The following is a 19,138-nucleotide window of genomic DNA, read 5'->3' on the forward strand; positions in this document are numbered from 1 at the left end:
TTGCTTATTTTTCATATATTGCTAGTAAAACTATTGACCTGAGTGGAGAGATGCTGCATGTTTTTGATTCAACAGAAAACCTAAATGAAAGAATGATTTTCAAATTAAACTGAAAAATGATAAAATGAGGAGGAAAATTGATGTTGCACTTCAGTTCCAGCAGGGGGCGCTGCAGGTTTGCTGCTGCTGTCTGCAGATCGGCAGTAAATATAAATTTTTTTTTGCTTGATTTCAATATTCCTAAAAAACAAAAAGTTTACTTTTAATGCACAAGCATTTAGAGAAAAAAACAATTTCCTGCTAGTAATTTGTCGTTGCTTTCAACAGAGAAATCCTTGAAAACTGTTAGGTGTAATATTTTAATTTTTTTTATCAATTGTCAGAATCACTGAAATGAACAGAAATAAAGTTTTTGATTACTGAAATAAAACATTTATGACATCATAATTTATTCACCTGAATATTTGTGGAAAATGGAAGAAAACATTTGCTTGAGTTCATTTTGACTCAAATCTGAGCATTTCTGAGGATTTAACCAGGAACCTGGATTAGTTTGGACATCAATATTTAGATAAATATTTAGTCAGAAATGCAGTTTATTAAATTACCTAAATAAAACTCTGGATCTGCTCTGTGTTGGAACAGCTGGGATGGATGAAAATCTATTGAAAATCTATAAAAGTACACATTTAATCCTTACCACAAAGATTATTTATAACTAGACAATATTTTTATCTTTTAAACATTTTTACCAGAAAACAATCCAGGTTGGAGTTTATTGCTTTATAATCGTTGCAGCTTTTGCATCATAACCGAAAGGTTGTGTGAACTTTAACCTCATCTGGAAATATTTAAACACTTTTTAGGAGGAGTTTTGTATGAAAATGAATAATGCCAAATGATCAAAAACATTAAAAATATTAGTAAATTCCTGGTTTTCAGATTAATTTGTTGTTTTACACTAAAAGATTTGCAACTATGACACAAAACCTATTTATTTAACTGCTAAACATTTTGAATATGCGAAAACATTTTTAGAAAAGTGGAGGGAAAATTTGTTCTTCACTCTTGCAGCTGCATCTTTGAACAACATGGCTGCTGATCTACGGAAAGCTGTTTTGGACATTTTCAGCTGCTAACAATCAATCATCATGTTTTTCACTCACTTATATATTTCCTCTGTAATGTCACATTTTCAAACTAAATATTTAATTAGGCTAAGTATTTATTTGCTAACTAAATTAACTTCAAACTAAATATTTAGCTTGGTGGCTAAATATGTACGTAGCTCTGATTTAAACAGTTAGCCAGTTCTGCATTAGCTATTTAGATTACTAATTAAATATTTAGCTTATGGTAGCTAAGTAGTTAGCCAACTTTAGCATGATTTTTAAGTAGCTAACTAGAGACATTTAGCTCAGCGCTAGCTAAACACTCAGCGAAGCGTAAGCTAAATTTTTAGTTAGCAAACTAACTATATAGCTATCTCTGAAGTAAATATTTAGTTCAAGGCAAACTGTGACATTTAAAAATGATTGAATAAAATGGAGAAAATATAACTTTGAAAAATTAACCCCTGTTTTTCTCTCTTGGCTAAATATTGCTGTTAATTATGGAGTCGAGGAAACTGAATCTCAAAGCCGAACATGAAACCAGGTTCAGTAGGTGTTATAAAATATCCATCAGGTAAATAAATGAGCTTAGTGTCGTTTCTGGGATTTATTTTTGCCTGGATTTGCATCAAAAGTGATTTGAAACTCAAAAGCAGAGAAATTTCAGCTGGAGAAAATGAATCTCCTCCAGCTGAACTTCGATACGGAGAGAGAAAGAAACTAAAACCGCTTAACAATCTGTACAAGAAACTGGGTTTTCTGTATAAAAGCCTGAGTTTCAGGATGAATCAGTAGCTCGGACGTTATTGCTCAGTCAGCGCGGTGTGAGTCAGCAGTCCTGCAGTAGTCCACATGTTTCCAGCACCAGAACCTCCAGGGTGCTGCTGCTCCCGGATCAGTGCAGTAGTGCAACCATAAAATCAGATTCCTCAGGATTAGTCCTGCTGGGACCGGACCGGTTCTGGCGTTCAGTGCAGAGTCCCGTCCAGGTCGGCAGCAAACAGCTCCTTGTAGAGCGGAGGGAAGAGCGTTCGGACCGCGTCTGGGTAGACGGTTCTGAACGCCGCGAGCTTCTCTGAGTGGAGGCCGCAGAGAGCGCGCAGCGCCGACGCCTTGCACCGCAGCTGAGCAGGAAACGCAAAACAAAACAGAAAACAACGTTTTTACTGAAATAACGAGACCAGGAAGCGTAACGGAGCGTTAGGCCAACCTGGGAAAATACAGAGAGGGCAGAGTGGAAACATGTTCTACTCAGATCAGAGTAAAAGTTCCCATTCAAGAACTAAATTACTCAAAAGTAAAAATTATGAGAGTTACTGAAGAGGCTACTCAGTCATACTGATCAAATTATCAATCACTTAATATTTAAATGATCCATCACCAGACGGACCAAAATATAAAGTTAAGTGGAAATGTTGGTATTTAAAGGACCAACATGACAATAACTAAAAAAATAAAATAAAATCAGGCAAAAGAAATGTTTCCAAAATGTATGAAACTTTAACCAAACACAGATCAGGCGCGTTTCTGAGTCTGGTGGACTTCTGGTTAAAACATGTTGGTTTTTCTTTCAGTGGGCAGAAAATCCAGAAAGTGCAGTAAAAATACTCCAAAAAGTTTGTTTTTCTAAAAAGTTACTCAGGTAAATGTATCCAGTTACTCCCCAACTCTTCATCAGACTGAAGTGATAATACTATGAGAATAAACTCATAATATTTTGATTTTAATCCCATTTTATTCTCATAGAGTTTACAGCTCCAGTTCCTGGTTGGCTATTTTTAACCATTAAAATACATATTTATAAATAAAATACAGTAAGAGTAAGTGGATATTCCTGCCTACATATTAATATAATCAACCTTGCAACCTCCATATTCATATAATAAAAATTGTACATTAAACTACAAAGAATTTGTATTTGCATATTTGGTTGTGTGTGATCTTACGTCAATAATTCCTTAATATTGGTGGGAAACATGAAAAAATGTCAGAAATAATGAAATAATCTGAGTGAAACTTGTATTTTTCATCAATATTATGGAATTATTGATTTAAAACAGGTTCCTATATTAGATTAAAAATTACCTTAAATTTAGTTTTGTCTCATTTGAAGTGAGCTAAAATATTTGTAGTAGAAACTGGAGAAAAATACTTTTTTGTTTTTGCAGTGCAGCAAAATCCAGTCAGTCAAATCCGATGAACTGAAGCGAACTCTATATATTGGATTATTTTTTACAGTATTTTCATGCAAAAGGAAAACAAAAATCTTAATTTTTTAGAAAATAAACACAAAGTGTAGAGAATGTTGCACTGATTGTGTCTTTGTGTCATGTTTTATTTTAACTGGATTTTCATTTTATGTTTATTCTAATGAAACAGACTAAGACAAATCATAATAATGATTAATAATAAAACTTAAATTGGTTGCAATTCCGATATTTTCCACTAGGAAGCAGCATAACCTCAGTTTAATTTAGCATGGAGGATTTTTCTCTGAAATATTTTCACTTTCTTTTTATTTCATTCACTCAATAATAAATATGAACAGTTTAACTGGAAGAAATTATGAATGAAAAGGAGCAGGAAGAAGCATAAACCTAAAATATCTTCCTCAACTTAGAAAACTATTAGATATATTTAAAAAAAACACAGAAGATATCAGGTTATTTAACAACATATCTCTTCATAATAATGATCTTCACATTTCTTTTAAATGCATAAAAAGATTTCTTTAAATGCCTTGTTTTAAAACCTGATTGTTGGCACGTTTAGCTCTCCGTCATACCTTCTCCAGAACTCCGTCGTCTCTGCGGTTCTTCTGCAGGACGTGCTGCAGGGCCGACTCGGTTTTCCGCTGCAGCTTCTCCACCTGCAGCTTCTCCCGCAGCCACGACCGGTCTGCAACGAGCACATACACACAGATAAACACTAAAAAACAGAACGGTTGGAGAGAGCGGAGGGAGGACGTACCTGCAGAGAGCAGAACGAACGCGGAGAAGAGGGCGAACTCTTCCTCGGTCAGCTGCAGCGAACACATGCTCTGAGCGAAGTCAAACACCGACGAGATCAAATCATCGCAGCCTGACGGAAAGACGCAAAGGATTCACTCTAAAAAACTGACTTAGATTTATAATTTAACTCTAGCTTGGGCTTAATTACTTAAAGTTTCAGCACGATATTTTGTGATAACAATGAAAGTGATAAGAACTACTTATTGAGAAACATTCACTGCAAAAACACAAAATCTTACCAAGTATTTCTGTCTAGTTTTCAGTGCAAATATCTTAGTTCATTTGAACAAAAAGGATACAACTAGACCAAATATATTTGGTAAGATTTAGCATTTTTGCAGTGTACCCATTTGTAATACACTTCTTTAGTCACAAAAATAAGTGTGATATGTATCATTAAACTGCACATACTAACTCAATTTAATCATATTTTCAAATTAATTGATATTTATTGGTACTTTCATTAAACAAACAGTGGAAAAACTGTAAAACCTAACAATCCCAACAATACAGAGAGTTTAAGGAGGTTTTAAACAGCGTGACAATAATAAATCTGAATTATTACAATAAGAAATTTATCACAATAAGTGATAAACAATACGATAAATGGACAACCAAATGTCTAAATCTGTGATTTTCAACCCAGAGATATTAGAAAAACATTTAAAAGAAGAATATTTTTTACATTTTCAAAAATAAATATGAGTTACTAACCTAATGATTTGAAAACGTCAGGACTTGCAAATTTCCCATCGAAGTAGACGGTGTTGTTCTGGGAGTCAAAAACCCGACACATTCGTACGAAGATGACCTCTAAAGATCCTGTCAGGAAAAAATAAAGAGTTCAGTCCAACAAGAGGGAAGAGATTTAGAAAACCTCAGTCCAACTGATTCACATGCAAAGTTGCAACAATTTAAATAGGAATAAAGAACAAAATGATTTGAAGTATCTGATAGTGTATGAGGTTTATTTTTTTTATTTACTTATTCTCTTTTTAGAGCTTTATTAAGCAATAAATAAAAACTCAACTTAGGCTGAAACGATTAATCAGATCAATTGTAATCGATTACTGAAATAATCTGGAACTTATTTAGTATCGGTTAAAGGTTTGCTCACCGGCTTTCAGCAGCACGATCTGGTCGTTCTGGCAGAGATCCATGAAACCGTCGATGCGCTTGGCGAACTCCACCACGTACTGGACGGCGTCTGTGATCTTCACCGCACAAAGCTGCCACATCGCCTCCTGTGGCTGAACGGGGAACAACAGGAAGCCGTTTCAGAAAAGAGGCGGAGCAACAGTAAAAACGGGCTGAAAATGGAAACAGATTTAAGACCCTCAGGGTTTTATGTGTTCAAAATAACCAACACAAATCCAATTCTGATTAAAGTCAAACTTCTGAGAAAAAAGAGAGATTTTTTTTTGTTCCAGTGACTTCAATCCTATTTCATACCATTTCAATAATCTTGGTATCAAAAGGGTTGGGAGACTCCATCAGAAGTGTATTATCACAGCATCTGCTTTAGTTTCAGAGAAAATTAGGAGAAAACATGAAGTAATTTGAATTTTGTCCTTCAATTTAGGCTGAAGGTTGAAGTGGAAACAATGAAAGACCTTGAGAATTTCTTTACATTATGCAGTTCATAAACCTTTCAGGAATACCGTAAATAAGGCCGAAAACTTTTGGAAACCATAGATCCACATTACCTGTGCAAAGATTGATGCAGCTGCAGGAGACATTAGCAAATTTATAGAAGTAAAAAGAAATACCTCTACATCATCTACAAAAACTGGGGGTGTCCTGTGTTTTTACTTACTAACCCTTAATAAATTTATTTTTACATGTCTAAAATTGCTTGTTTTTGATCCAATTCTAATAAAACACTAAGAAAATATTATACTTGTCTCCAATCAAGTGTAAAAAATTATTTTTACTGCTAAAAATTAAAACCATCAAAAAAAAATTGGCACTACCAGAGCTCCATACAATGAAAGTCAGAGAAGCTAGAAGCTACACAACATTTCGTGGGGTCTGGATGGAGCGAACGGACCTTGTTCTGATATTTCTCCACCTCTTCCTGCAGGAATCTCTGCCAGCTCATTTCCTGCAGCTCCTCCCTCAGGTACTGACACGTCTCCAGGTGAGACTTGCAGATGATTTGAGCCAAGTGATCTGAAGCAAAACAAAAACAAAGTTCAGAATTATTCAGAGCTAAAGATGGACCGATTCTGTTTCTCTGAGTCATTTTTCGCTCGTTTTCAGTCCAGATCAGGACCGTTTTCAGAGGAAACTAACGGCTCCACACATCAAAAACAACGTAGCAAAGACATATTATGACATCACACTGCAAAAGTACAAAATATTACTGAGTATTTTTGTCTACTTTCTGGTGCAATATCTTAGTACACTTCAAATAATTTGAAATTAACTTCCAAGTAAGAAAATTTCCCGTTTTACAAGTGAAATAATTTGCCAGTGGAACTAGTATTTTTCATCAATGTGAAGGAATTATTGATGTAAAACAATCTTCTATACCTTGCTGAAAAATTATTTGTAAGTTAGTTTTGTTAGTGTATTGAGATATCTGCACTAGAAAGTAGACAAAATACTTGGTGAGATTTTGTTTTTTTGCAGTGCAGATCTTCAGGATGTTTTGATATGAAGAGATTTTCACAGACATATAATTGGTTTGCAAAATATGCTTTTCTACCAAAACAATTTTTGTAATATAACCAGTTGCCTAGAGTCCATCCAACAATATCTATTTTTTTTAAGGCGTTACAACATGAGCGGCAGAAGTCGGCTCATTCAGTCAGGTCAGTCAGGATAAACTCGGTCTCATTAGGAACCAAAACTGCAACGTGTTGTTCCACCTCCAGCTGCTGTGGTTCTCTTTCTCTCTGCTCTGAGTCAAAGCAACCAAACCCTTTGAACAACATGTTCCCCTCCACACCTGCGGGGGCGCTGCACTAAAACCACTGAAGGAAACAACACAAAAACCTCTGAAGACACTGAGCACAACTTCCTTCTTCACCAAATGGAAACAAAAATGGAGTGGCGTCAGATATTGGCAGCTGTTGGATTTCTCTTCTGCTATTTTTCCCACTAGTGATAGGCGAGCATGTTTGTTCTGGTTGTATTTACCCAGAATGCCCTTCACTGTAGTCCACTTCCTGCTTTTGGAACGGTTTTCAGTCTGCTTGGTGTTCACATTTGCATTCAAACTGCACCAGAGTTCACTTTAATTGGCATATTTTAGAGTCTGAATACTCCAGTTGATGACTAATCAATTACTAAATTAGTTGACGATTATTTCAAATAGCGATTAATCAACATTAATCTGATTAATCGTTTCAGGTCAGTTGTTTTGTTGGTGCAGTAAGATTGGTGGAAAAAATCCCAAATTTCTAAAATCATTTATCTCGATCTGATGAGCTGAAATTCAGAAATAAATTAGAAAATGAGTAAAAATGCGATGAAAGTCCAAAGAAAAAACTTCAATAAACCCCCCAAAAATATTGAAAATCTGCCTGAAAAATAAAAGTGACATCATTTATAATAAACCTCCATTTTTCCTGTCAGCATTATTTTAGCCTTTTCACCAAATAAATATTCATGAATGGAAATTAGAGGGAAAACTTATGCTTATGCAGTTAATTAGATGAGAATAAAGCTGAACCTGCAGCCATTTGTTGTTTTTAGTTAATATAATAAAACAGAGAAAGAGTTCAAGCTTCAGTCAGATGATGATGCACTTCCTGTTTGGTGAGTTTTGGAGTTTATCATTCAGAAAATCTCCAGGGAAAATAAAATCAAGCTGAAATGTCTCTGAAACGAGTCGATAACTAATCACCAAACTGAGGTTTTAATGAGCCTCGGACCTGCAGCCAATCTGAGCCGAACGGCCCGCAGTCAGAACCTCCAACTGCTTTCTTCCTCTGTGGTTTCTCAATCTTTCCTCATTCTTCTTCTTCATCTGCTGCTGCTGAAACAGATTCACTCCATGTTTGATTCCCTACAGCTGCAGACAAACGTTTTACAACCTGTGCTGGTTCTGTAACGGTTCCATGAGGGAGACCCAACCATCCGTCTCCCTAGCAACCATCTCCACGTGTTCTCTCAGAATGGACTCATGTTCTGGTTCTGTTCCAGTTTGGATCAGTGGCTCCAACCTGAAAGTCCTGCAGAACCTGGCCAGTCTAAACAGGAAGCTCAGGTCTGCTGCTTCTGTCCAGCGTCTCGTTTTGTCCTGATCCTCTTTGGTTCTGGTCAAAGATTCTCAGGACGTAACAACCGTTTAGTTTCTCTGAGGAGATGCAGGATGGACTCACCGTGTTCGGCCAAAGTCAGGGTTGGAGAAGCGTCTCCGTTGCTGAAGGAGCAGTAAGGGAAGAAGTCGTCGCCGTGTCCGTAGTCGTACAGCGGCTCCGGTTTGATTCCGTTGATGTCGAGTCCGGACTGGTCCGGAGACGGCTGGATGTCCAGGTAGAAACCTCCACATCTTGTGTCTCCTGCTCCCGACTCTGCCTGTTTACAGCAACATAACTGATGCAGAAATGGTTGCTAATCAGATCAAATGTGGGAGTTACAGCTGCAGACCTTGGCGGTCAGAGATACTCCGTCTGGTGTGGTCCGGTCCGTGTAGCAGGCCGGGTCGTCTGCCGGGTCCGTGAGGCCCGCGGAGCACAGCGTATACGGGGGGGACGGCGGCTCGGCCTCGTCCGGGCTGGGGCTGCCGACGCTGAGGGAGGTCCGGCTGGGCGCCTGCTGCTGCTGCTGGAGCCGGTGCTTCTGGACCTCGGCGTACAAACTGTCCCGCTGCTTCTTCGACATGCGGCCGAACTTCACAGCTGCCAGAGTGCGGGACGAGAAAACATCTATTTAACTCATGTTTGGAACTGGGAAATATTTGGATTTATAGTCCAAACTGAAGTGGCAGAACTAAAAGCTTTAAGGCCCTTTGGCGCCTCCTGGTGGACCAGCTGCCCACGGCTCTAGGACCAAGAAAGATGGGCTATTCCTGGTGCGGCGTGCGTACTTCCCTCCTGCTGTGTTTAGGCAGGTGAGTGTGTGTTGGGTGGGTCGGTTGGTGTTGGGTGGGTCGTTTGGTGTTGGGTGGGTCGGTTGGTGTTGGGTGGGTCGTTTGGTGTTTTCAGTGTGTGTGTGTCTCACCGTCTCTGGACATGCCGGCAGCCAGGCATTTCTGCAGGCGACAGTGCTGGCAGCGGTTCCGGCTCGTTCGGTCGATCTGACAGTTTTTCTGCCGTGGACACGAGTACGAGGCGTTGCTCTGCTGACTCCGCCTGAAGAAACCCTGAGACCAGAGGCAAAACACTCAAGTTATCCTTCAGAGACAATGCTTACCGGATCCTTCTTCAGAACCAGAACCAAAGTTTTAAAGGGGACAGAAGATTTAAAATTCACTTTTTGGATGTTTTTATTCTTCCATTTGGGACTCTACCTTTTCCAAAAACAATCCAAGCACTTTAAAAAAATCATCCAGTGTTTTTTTGACAATAAGTTAAGAATGTTTGGTGTCAGGAAAATGAGTCATTTCAAAAACCTGCCGGCTGTTAAGCCTCATTCACCGTTACCTAGCAACCTCATCGAAGCCCAATCAAGATACCTAGCAACCCCAGTGAAGCCCAGCCCCGTTACCTAGCACCCCAGGTGGAGTTCCAGCATGTTTGGTCAGCTGGTTTTAGTGTTTTGTTTTTGATTTACCATCCAGAACCTATTTGCTGCTTTATTGTTGGTTGTGCAGGAGGCTCTACTTCTGCTTTTCAAACATGTATGTGAGATGTTGATGTTGCGTTCGAGGGGGCGTGGACAACAGCAGTTTATTTGGATGTAAAGTGACAGATGCCCTAAAACAGCTCATTCTGAAAGGAGCTCAAAATAGATTCAAATCTCATGTCTAAGGATGATTTTGTGCTAAAAATGTGAACATGTTTTATATAGACCATAGATCGATAATAACCTGTTCAAGGAAGCATAATATACCACCTTTAAGATAATAAAAGATCTGCAGAATTAAACAGTTTCCATAAAATGAGAGGACGGTGTCATCCATGATCAAATTACAGCCTAAAAGTAATGAAATATCAGTAAAAAGTCTCCAAATATACCCAACTGACTAATTAATCAGGACATTTATCTTAGTAGATCATTATTCAAGCTGGATCTTGGGTTTGGGTTTGCGTGTCTCTCCGCCTTCATGGCTCTTCAGTGAAACCTCCATGAAGTGGCTGATTGTTAGATGAGCCTCCAGCTGTCAGAGTGACTGAAGCCTTGTGACTGATAATCCACATGGAAACGCCTGCAGCTGCTAACAATTCAGACCCAATTCTCACAGAAACTGTAAACAAAAGCTAAGCAGGAGCAGCTAGCTGGACGCAGGGGCGGTTTCCCAGGGCGGCAGTGGGAGGGGGAGGCAGCAATATTTTACCTCTAAGTTGCATCCTGACTGATTCTTTTATTTTATTTTATCCATTCTCCATGAGGATGAGGTGCAACCTGTTGCCAGATCACTGAAGGCACATTCACACCAAAAATCTCTGAGGAAGACACCAGCTGCATTTCCATTACAAGTGCAAAATTTTGTCGGTATTCCAGTAACGTTGAAAAATCCATAACTTATTCCCACGTAAATAAGTTTGTTTACGTGATAAGTCATTAAAAATCATCATTCTCAGACCACTTCCTGTCTTCTTCCTCTTCTTTGTTGTTTCTGTCAGTAGTAACATCCGGTCGTTGATCGTGTGACTCGTGTTTCTGTTGCAGTTTAGCGAAACACACTAATTTTGATACAGTTGGACAAAAAACACTTCATCCAAAAAGTTTTATCGAAAAACATATTTTCAAAATTAGTGTGTTTCTATTAAACAAATTCATTTTTGTATTTCCAATTTGCAACATTATTTGGTCAATAAAAATGCAAATAGTGAGCGCCACTCCTTCTACATATAATAAAAATGAAGTAGCATCAGATTTTAGCGGCTGGAGGATTTCTCTTTTCTTTGGTAAATTACAGGAGCCAATTAGCTGTAGGCTAACACATTTGTTTTGGTTGTATTTACCCAGAATGCCCTGCGCTGCAGTCCACTTCCTGCTTTTTAAGCAGGAAGTGGTCTGCTTTAGTCTGCTTGGTGTTCACATCTTCATTCAAACTGAATCAGAGTTCACTTCAACCGAATCCAGACCGAGGTTTGATTTTTATGATCTGAACCGGACTTTCTAAGGAAACGGACTGGAGTTGGATTAAAGCGACTGAACGGGGCTGGTGGGAACGCATCGTAGGATTATCTTCAGAGCTTTCACTTTAATTAGATCATCCTTTTTTTTTGGAAGGAGGAAGATCTTTAACTCGCTAAGGAATTATATGTTTATGTATTTATCTAGGAAGAGTTAGAGCAAAAGGTTCAGGATCAAATGGATCTTACCTTGCAGCCCTCGCAGGTAATGACGCCATAGTGGATCCCTGAGGATTTATCTCCACAGATCTTACAGGGGATGATCTCAATCTGAGCTGCAGAAAAGAAACAGTCAGGGACAAAAAACTTTAAAAAGCTCCCAACAGTTAATCCAACACAGTCCACATGAATGCCGTTTCCTGTTTGAAACATTGAAAACAGTAGAGATAAAGAGAAATAATCAATGATTATTTCTCTTTTTTGAATAAACAGAAAATACCAAAGAATCAATGGAGAAGCCCACAGCATCACTCCTCCTTTAATCAGACACGAGTGGAAGAAATTACAACACTTTGGTGTATAAATTAGTGAAGTTTGACATAATCTCATTTCAAGTTCATCATTTCATGGTAGAAATCTTTAAATAAGATTTCAGCTACAATCTTATAAAAACCATACAAGGAAACAAAAAAACAGGTTTAGTCGAAAACATTCCGACTTTAAATTCTGCAACAAATTATTAGGGCCATGCTCAAAAAAATGAAATAAAATAACAATAAATTCATATTATTATGACTTTATCGCCTTATTTTGACTTTATTCTCATAATATTATAACTTTATCTTGTGATTTTTTTATCATTTAATACTTTGTGATAAACTTCGGCTCTGTTTCTAATTCTTTTTGTTTAAGTTATATGTAGTCATTTCACATCATTTCCAACTATTTCAACATGTTTTGAGGTATTTTTATATGAGAACAGGGAGAATAATTAGTCTGGAAAAGCTGTAAACATTCTTTTAAGGCCTTGATTCTCTGATAAAGGACCCAAACGGTTTTGATAAAGTGTCAGTGCTGTCAGAGAGCTCAAAGCCAACCTGAGTGTATTTATACTCTCAGAGTGACGGCTCGCCTCTCAGATGCTATATTAAGCAGAGGGGCGTTATGTAAGAGCGCAGCAACATTAACACAACAAACAGGAAAGTTTTCATCCACAGACAACAAAGAAACGGTTCATCTGACGTATCAAACGCTCCTTTTTAGCCTGACTTTACGTTCCGGGATCAGAACTTGTATGTTTGCTTTAAAGATCTAAGAAATTCAGTTTGGATCTGAGGATCAACATGCTGCCTCTAAAAAGATATAAAATGTCGTCTACAGTTACATGTGGAACGGTTCTGTGGCCGCCCCGCCCGTCCTGATGCGTCCAGGCTGCCACAGCGGGTCGGTACTGCCCAACTGGCTGCCGCTAATACGCTAATAGTGGAGCTAATTATTGTGTAGCGCTTTTTGCTAAATGCCATGTTGGTATAGCAATTTAACATTAGCTTCAGCTAGATACTATGTTAGTATAGCACTTTCATCTTAGCATTAGCTTCAGCTAGATACCATGTTGGTATAGCGCTTTCATCTTAGCATTAGCTTCAGCTAGATACCATGTTGGTATAGCGCTTTCATCTTAGCATTAGCTTCGGCTAGATACCATATTGGTATAGCGCTTTCATCTTAGCATTAGCTTCGGCTAGATACCATGTTGGTATAGCACTTTTATCTTAGCATTAGCTTCGGCTAGATACCATGTTGGTATAGCGCTTTCATCTTAGCAGCATTAGCTTCAGCTAGATACCATGTTGGGCTTTCATCGTAGCATTAGCTTCAGCTAGATACCATATTGGTATAGCGCTTTCATCTTAGCATTAGCTTCAGCTAGATACCATGTTGGTATAGGGCTTTCATCTTAGCATTAGCTTCAGCTAGATACCATATTGGTATAGCGCTTTCATCTTAGCATTAGCTTCAGCTAGATACCATGTTGGTATAGCGCTTTCATCTTAGCATTAGCTTCAGCTAGATACCATGTTGGTATAGGGCTTTCATCTTAGCATTAGCTTCAGCTAGACACCATGTTGGGCTTTCATCTTAGCATTAGCTTCAGTTAGATATGTTTGTAAAGCGTTTTAGCAATAGTGGAGGTACTGTTTCTGATTCGTGTTTTCTGGGCCTTTTCCTGCGCTGGGGGTCATTTTAGTGCTGCTAGGTCGGGTTTTGGCCCAGCTAGCCGCCCACCTGGCTTTTGCTGCTCCTGGGTGCTAAGCTGTGGGAGCTTTCGAACCTTTTTACAACAACTTTGCAGCTCCAGGTGATAAATTCATGCAGTCAACATCCATCCAAAAATCATTGCAGAGCACAAAGCCTCGTTATCTGGGTGAGATGTGGAAGGAAGATGCTGAGACCAACTTTAAAAAATATGAACAGATTTATGAAAACCCCATAAACGCAGGCGAAGCCTCAGACGCTGCAGCCTCCTCTCTGCTGTAATTAGCTCTCCGAACGTTAATCCCGCCTGAATTCAGCATTTCAACATCAAAGCAGATGTTGAACAAAGCCTCCGCCTAAAATTAGAGTGGATGTGGGAGCAGCAGATATTTATACGTACAGCTGCAGACCTCTGATTGGGCTCTAGCATCCAGCAGCCTCCCCCTCGGACGGCGCCGCCGAGCCTTGAAGGCCGCGCTGCTTTCTCTGTTCCGGCTGATAACAAAACATCCGAAGAGGAAGAGGAGTCTAACTGATGAGAGGAAGGTGGGGGTCTGAGGATAACCTTGGGTTCGGTCGCATTTAGAAAAACAAAAACATTTTTTATTCACATTTTACTGCAGCTGAAATAATGAGGGATATGGCTGGGCATTTATCAGATGATATTTATCGTGATAAATATCTTATTATGATAATAACTTAGATTTATTGTTATGATAAAATCCAGTTAATGCTGTTTGTCAGGATTGTTAGTTATTTTTTCTACCGATCAATAATTTTGAAAATACAATTAAATGCATAAAAAGTTAAACTTGTAACAATAAAAAGATTTACTGGATGATAAATTGTCCTGCAAGTTATTGCGGTAAACAATAATACTGTTGTTTTTAGACCATTTTTAAGTAATAAAATGGTAATAATGCCATAATAATAATGCCAGAACACATTCTCAAGGATCAGTAAACTTTAATTGCTAATGGAGATCTAAACCTGGAACTGGAAGCTGGAAGATTTCTTTCTACACTAAACTACTGTAGTATTTTCTGTAGTATTCTAGTGATTAGAATAATGAATTTATTCCTTTCCAGGGTTTCTTTGTATTTTTGTACATAATTCAGGCTAAGAACATCTCTGTCTGATGTAGTTGAGAGTTTTGATTGAAAAAGTACGATTCCTCTCTGGTGAGTTTTTACACGAGTCAAACTGAAGGGAAACTCGTTTTAATGACTCGTCAGCCGTCAGAGCGCCGTCCATCAACCGAACTGAAAACTTTCATGTTCTCCTCCTGAATCTGCAGCGAAAGCACTCGTAAAACAGCGGCGCACGCAGAGCCGCCGTTTTACTGAATGGCTTTGAGCGCGGGCTGCTGGACCGGCTCCCGTTTTCATCATCCCTCCGCTCAGATCGCTCTTCCATCAAGTCTTCCCAGGCTGCTGCTCAGAGGAGATCTGAGACGGAGCCAGACTGCAGCCAGGAGAAAAAATATATATTTTCTGAGTTTTATCTGCAGATTAAAGGGGACCTGATATGCAAAATCCACGTTTTGTTCTTCCATTTGTTTCTAAAAACAGTCGAAGCTCTTAAAAGAAACATCAAGCTGTTTTTTGGAGACAAGCTTTTGGTGCTTTTTGGTGCTTGGAAAACGAGCCGATTCAAAAACCTCCGAAATGTAACGTCACAAATCTGCTTCCTCTAAAACGTGTTTCGATGTTTTTCTTGTTTAAAGTTACAGAAATTCAGCGTCGGATTGGTTTAACCTTTATTTCAGTGTCTTTTATTACAGGTCCAACCAAGAACTGGGTTTGCTGATTAGCCTGTGTCCACAGCCACAGCTGTTGTGTTTTTATCATGAAACATTGTTTAACATGCTGTCCTTGATTAAAGAAATTTTAAATTAATTGTAACCACTTGCGATGCACAGTTGAATAATTGCTCATCTGTTTGCAGCCATTTTCAGGTCTGAGTGTAAACACTGAGTTTGGGGGCGTGGCCAGCAGCAGCTCATTTGGATTTAAAGTGACAGAGGCCCTAAAACAGCTCAAAATAGGCAGAACTGATCAGAATAAAATCTCGTTTTCTAAGAATGAGTTTGTGGGGAAAAAAAGTAACGTTTTGTACAGGTTATCCTGCATAACAGCCAGGTCACCTTTGAACAGGTGTGGAGGTCAGATCTCTGTCTGAAAGCAATGCATCGTCGACCCAAACATCCTTTGAATCTTTTTTCTTCCCGCGCTGAAGCCAGTTCCAGTCAGGACCTTCCAACGGCGGACATATGGCGGCACACACGGCGCTCCAACACGGCCAGCAGACGAAGCAGCAGCTTGTTCATCCGACAGAGAATCGACTGCTGAATCCTCCAGCATCCACTCAGGAGATCTTGCTGTTTTACAGGATTAGGATTATAGATGGGGATTGAAATAAAGTCGATCAAAATGTTTGGTGTGAACTTTTTGTTCTGACTGAATGTTAAAAGTGAGGCAGCAAAACGACATTCATGACGGTTTTATACCACAATATTAAACATAAAAGCTTTGAGTCTAAAAAGTAAAAGCTTGAAACTCAGCTATGAAAATTCTCCTCTAACGTCCGTATGCCTGTCGCAATAATCAATAAATCGCATGATAAATTAAAAGAAGCTCAATAATTTCCAGGCCATTTCCATTTGCATTATTTATCGTTTTTCTCTGTCTAACAAACAAAAGTCTCGTCCTTTTTTCTCAACAAGTTCCTTTTTTTGAAAGACTTTAGTTCAGCTGAGATTTCATAATTCATTTTATTTATTGTTTCTGTAGTTTTGTGTATTTATTTTGGACATTTCCTCCAGTCTCAGTGTTAAATGTTCATTAGAATTTGAAGTTCTTCGATCTGTGAGAATGTGTTATTCCATGACCATTATATTACTGAAAATGATCTCAAAACAACAACATTATGGATTATAGCAGTAACTTCTGAAACAGTTTATTAGTTAACCTTACAGGTCGAGTCTTTCACAGGAACATTTTGCAAAATTTTGATTCTTGTTTTCTTTAAATAGTCATTTTCGGTCTCACTTACAAAATATTGCCAAAGTGATCATATTATTTCACCAACAGATATGAAAACTGTTATTCAAGTTTTTTTTTTTTTTTGCACATTTCCAGATCTTATTCGGTTTATATCAGTTCCACCTGTGCTCTGCTGACCGTTTCTCTGACCATTGCAGTAAAAGATGCTTTGGCGTCACGTTTTGGGAAGGTGGTTGGAAATTTTAAGTGTTTTTCTCCTTTTAGGATGTTTTCCCACCTGACAGTCTGGTAGACTCGGTTCAATTGGAACCGAAACATCCGCTCCATCTCCAGCTGCTGTGGTTCTCTCTCTCTGCTCTGAGTCAAACCAACCTGTTCCCCTCCTGGCCTGTGGGGGCGCTGCACCAAGAACCACTGAAGGAAACGACCCAAAAACCTCTGAAGAAGACACTGAGTAAAACTTCCTTCCAGATGGAAACAGAAATGGAGGCGACAGATTTTATCAGACCACAAGACATTTCTCCCGCTAACGCTAAGCTAACACATTTGTTTTGGTTGTATTTACCCAGAATGCCCTGCACTGCAGTCTGCTTCCTGCTTTTGAAGAAGTCTCTGGTCCGCTTGGTGTTCACATATGCATTCAATTGTATCCACCTATATGCAGATGACTAATTAATTAATGCATAAAAATCAGCTGCTTGTTTTCCTCTTAAATCTTTTGAAATAAGCATTTTGTTCCCATCATTGTATTCATGAACCTTTGTAGATTTCTTCTTTATCTGATGTCCTGCAGGCTGATAAGCCAGTAAACTGATACTGTTGCAGCGCAGCAGCTTGAAGCAGACGATTTATTCTGCATCCAACACTTGAACTTTTAAATTTGTTCCCTGTGGACGCTGCACTCGGATGCTGCTGCAGAAAGTGTAATTAACAGGATAGCGGCGCTAAGTGGAGCCTAATGAGCAGGAAGAACTTCACGACAGCCACTGCTGCTCACTCCAGAAACACTGAAGCTCGGGCGAAGCGATTCCCTGATGGATAAATTATCTCAAACTGAGCTCTAAAGAAATAATAACGTTCAGATCAAAGACGGCTGCGCAGACGGCGCCGAGGATCTGAAACGAGTCGGTTTCCCTGCAACAACAACAAAAACAGCCTCCTGTTTCAAATCTGCCTTCAGTTTCCGAGTCTTTTCTCACGACTGCAAACCAAGAGCCGCTGAAAACATCAGAGTAAAGATGGAAGTCAGTAAATTCTGGGTGCACTTGAACGCACCACAAGCAAACTGGATTAATTAATAAAGAGGCTTAAGAAACAAGAACATATGAAGCAAAGCCATGAATAATTCCTGGATGACAACATTTCAGTCCCATTTATACGGGCGGCAGCGACTAATTCCTGAACAACAACAGCTGCAGACCGATGTGGATGTGGATAAATCCTGAAAATGATCAGCTCTTCTGCACGTTTTTAGGCAACATCAGCTTTTTTTGGTAATATTATTAAAATGTGGCTTTATTTTATTATTCAGTTCATTTCTTGCACTTTAAACGTTTATTCAGTTATTTATTATTGAAAATTGCCAAACATGAAGGGATAAATTTGAAGGGGGGACATTTCTTAGGTTAGAAATACATTTTTTTCATATTTCAGTTGTTGAGACTGAAATGATGTCACCTCTTCCTCTTCCTCCTCTTCCTCCCAGTAACAGTTAAATAATCTCCTGGCTGTTGTAATCCTCTGACATAACAAGCTGGCTGAACGCCTCCTGCTGCCGTTTCCCTCAGACTGAAACTCTGGACAGGACGGCAAAAAGACGAACAAAACAAAACCTGCAGCAGCAAAACTCAACGTACTCTGACTAAAACACAACGGTTTTCAAAAGGAAGTTAGTTTATCCTCAAGGGATACTTCAGATTTACTAAAGACGGCTTCCGTTGCAAAAACAAATTAATAAAATTAAAATAAATAAATGATGTGAGGTTTGGTTAAGTAATAAAATAAAATAAAAAGTAAAAAGAATAAGTGAGGTTTAAGATATATAAATATATATGAAAAGAATAACATTAAAAATAATAGAAACAACAATAAAAACTGAAAAATAAAGTAGGGTTCAATTTAAAACTGAATTTAAAATATATGCCGTATTATCCGGACTATAGAGGGCACCTCACTACAAGCCGCACCCACAAAGTTTTTTTTAAAAACTGTAAATGTGCATATATAAGCCGCTCCCACGGACTCGTTCACGCCGAGTTTACGTGCAGCGGATATCGATCTGTCCTGCCAGATCGATATCCGCCAACTTAAAGCGTCATCATATGAATTTCTTCGTGTTGTCTCCATGATGAGGGGTCTGAGTTTGAAGACATTTCTCCATCATGCCTGCTGCTAGCATGAGCTTGTTCTAAACGAAAATGAGCGCTTTCTTCTTTGATTTCCAATTTTGACTCCTAATGATTCACTTCCTGCTGAAGAGCCCCCTGGTGGTTGAAGAAAAATCCACACAAAAGGTGCACTGGACCACAAGCCACATGGTTCACAGCCGGGGGGGCGGGGGA

General features: G+C 38.9%; 1 protein-coding gene across 2 annotated transcripts in view; it reads right to left on the reverse strand.

Moving 5' to 3' along the window:
- Positions 1 to 223: 223 nt before the first annotated feature.
- Positions 224 to 19,138, reverse strand: part of LOC102228385 (nuclear receptor ROR-alpha-like) — a 49,340-nt gene continuing 30,425 nt past the window's right edge. For both annotated transcript variants that reach the window (XM_014472152.2, XM_023332711.1), the window contains 10 exons: positions 11,566 to 11,651; positions 9,296 to 9,437; positions 8,723 to 8,973; positions 8,455 to 8,650; positions 6,174 to 6,295; positions 5,241 to 5,373; positions 4,838 to 4,945; positions 4,083 to 4,193; positions 3,898 to 4,010; positions 224 to 2,236 (listed from right to left, as the gene is read on the reverse strand). In XM_014472152.2, coding sequence (XP_014327638.1) covers positions 2,081 to 2,236; positions 3,898 to 4,010; positions 4,083 to 4,193; positions 4,838 to 4,945; positions 5,241 to 5,373; positions 6,174 to 6,295; positions 8,455 to 8,650; positions 8,723 to 8,973; positions 9,296 to 9,437; positions 11,566 to 11,651 — 1,418 coding nt within the window. In that variant the 3' untranslated portion in view covers positions 224 to 2,080. The remainder of the gene's footprint in view (positions 2,237 to 3,897; positions 4,011 to 4,082; positions 4,194 to 4,837; positions 4,946 to 5,240; positions 5,374 to 6,173; positions 6,296 to 8,454; positions 8,651 to 8,722; positions 8,974 to 9,295; positions 9,438 to 11,565; positions 11,652 to 19,138) is intronic.

This window comes from Xiphophorus maculatus, chromosome 4, assembly GCF_002775205.1.
Source record: "Xiphophorus maculatus strain JP 163 A chromosome 4, X_maculatus-5.0-male, whole genome shotgun sequence".
NCBI classification, from domain to species: domain Eukaryota; kingdom Metazoa; phylum Chordata; class Actinopteri; order Cyprinodontiformes; family Poeciliidae; genus Xiphophorus; species Xiphophorus maculatus.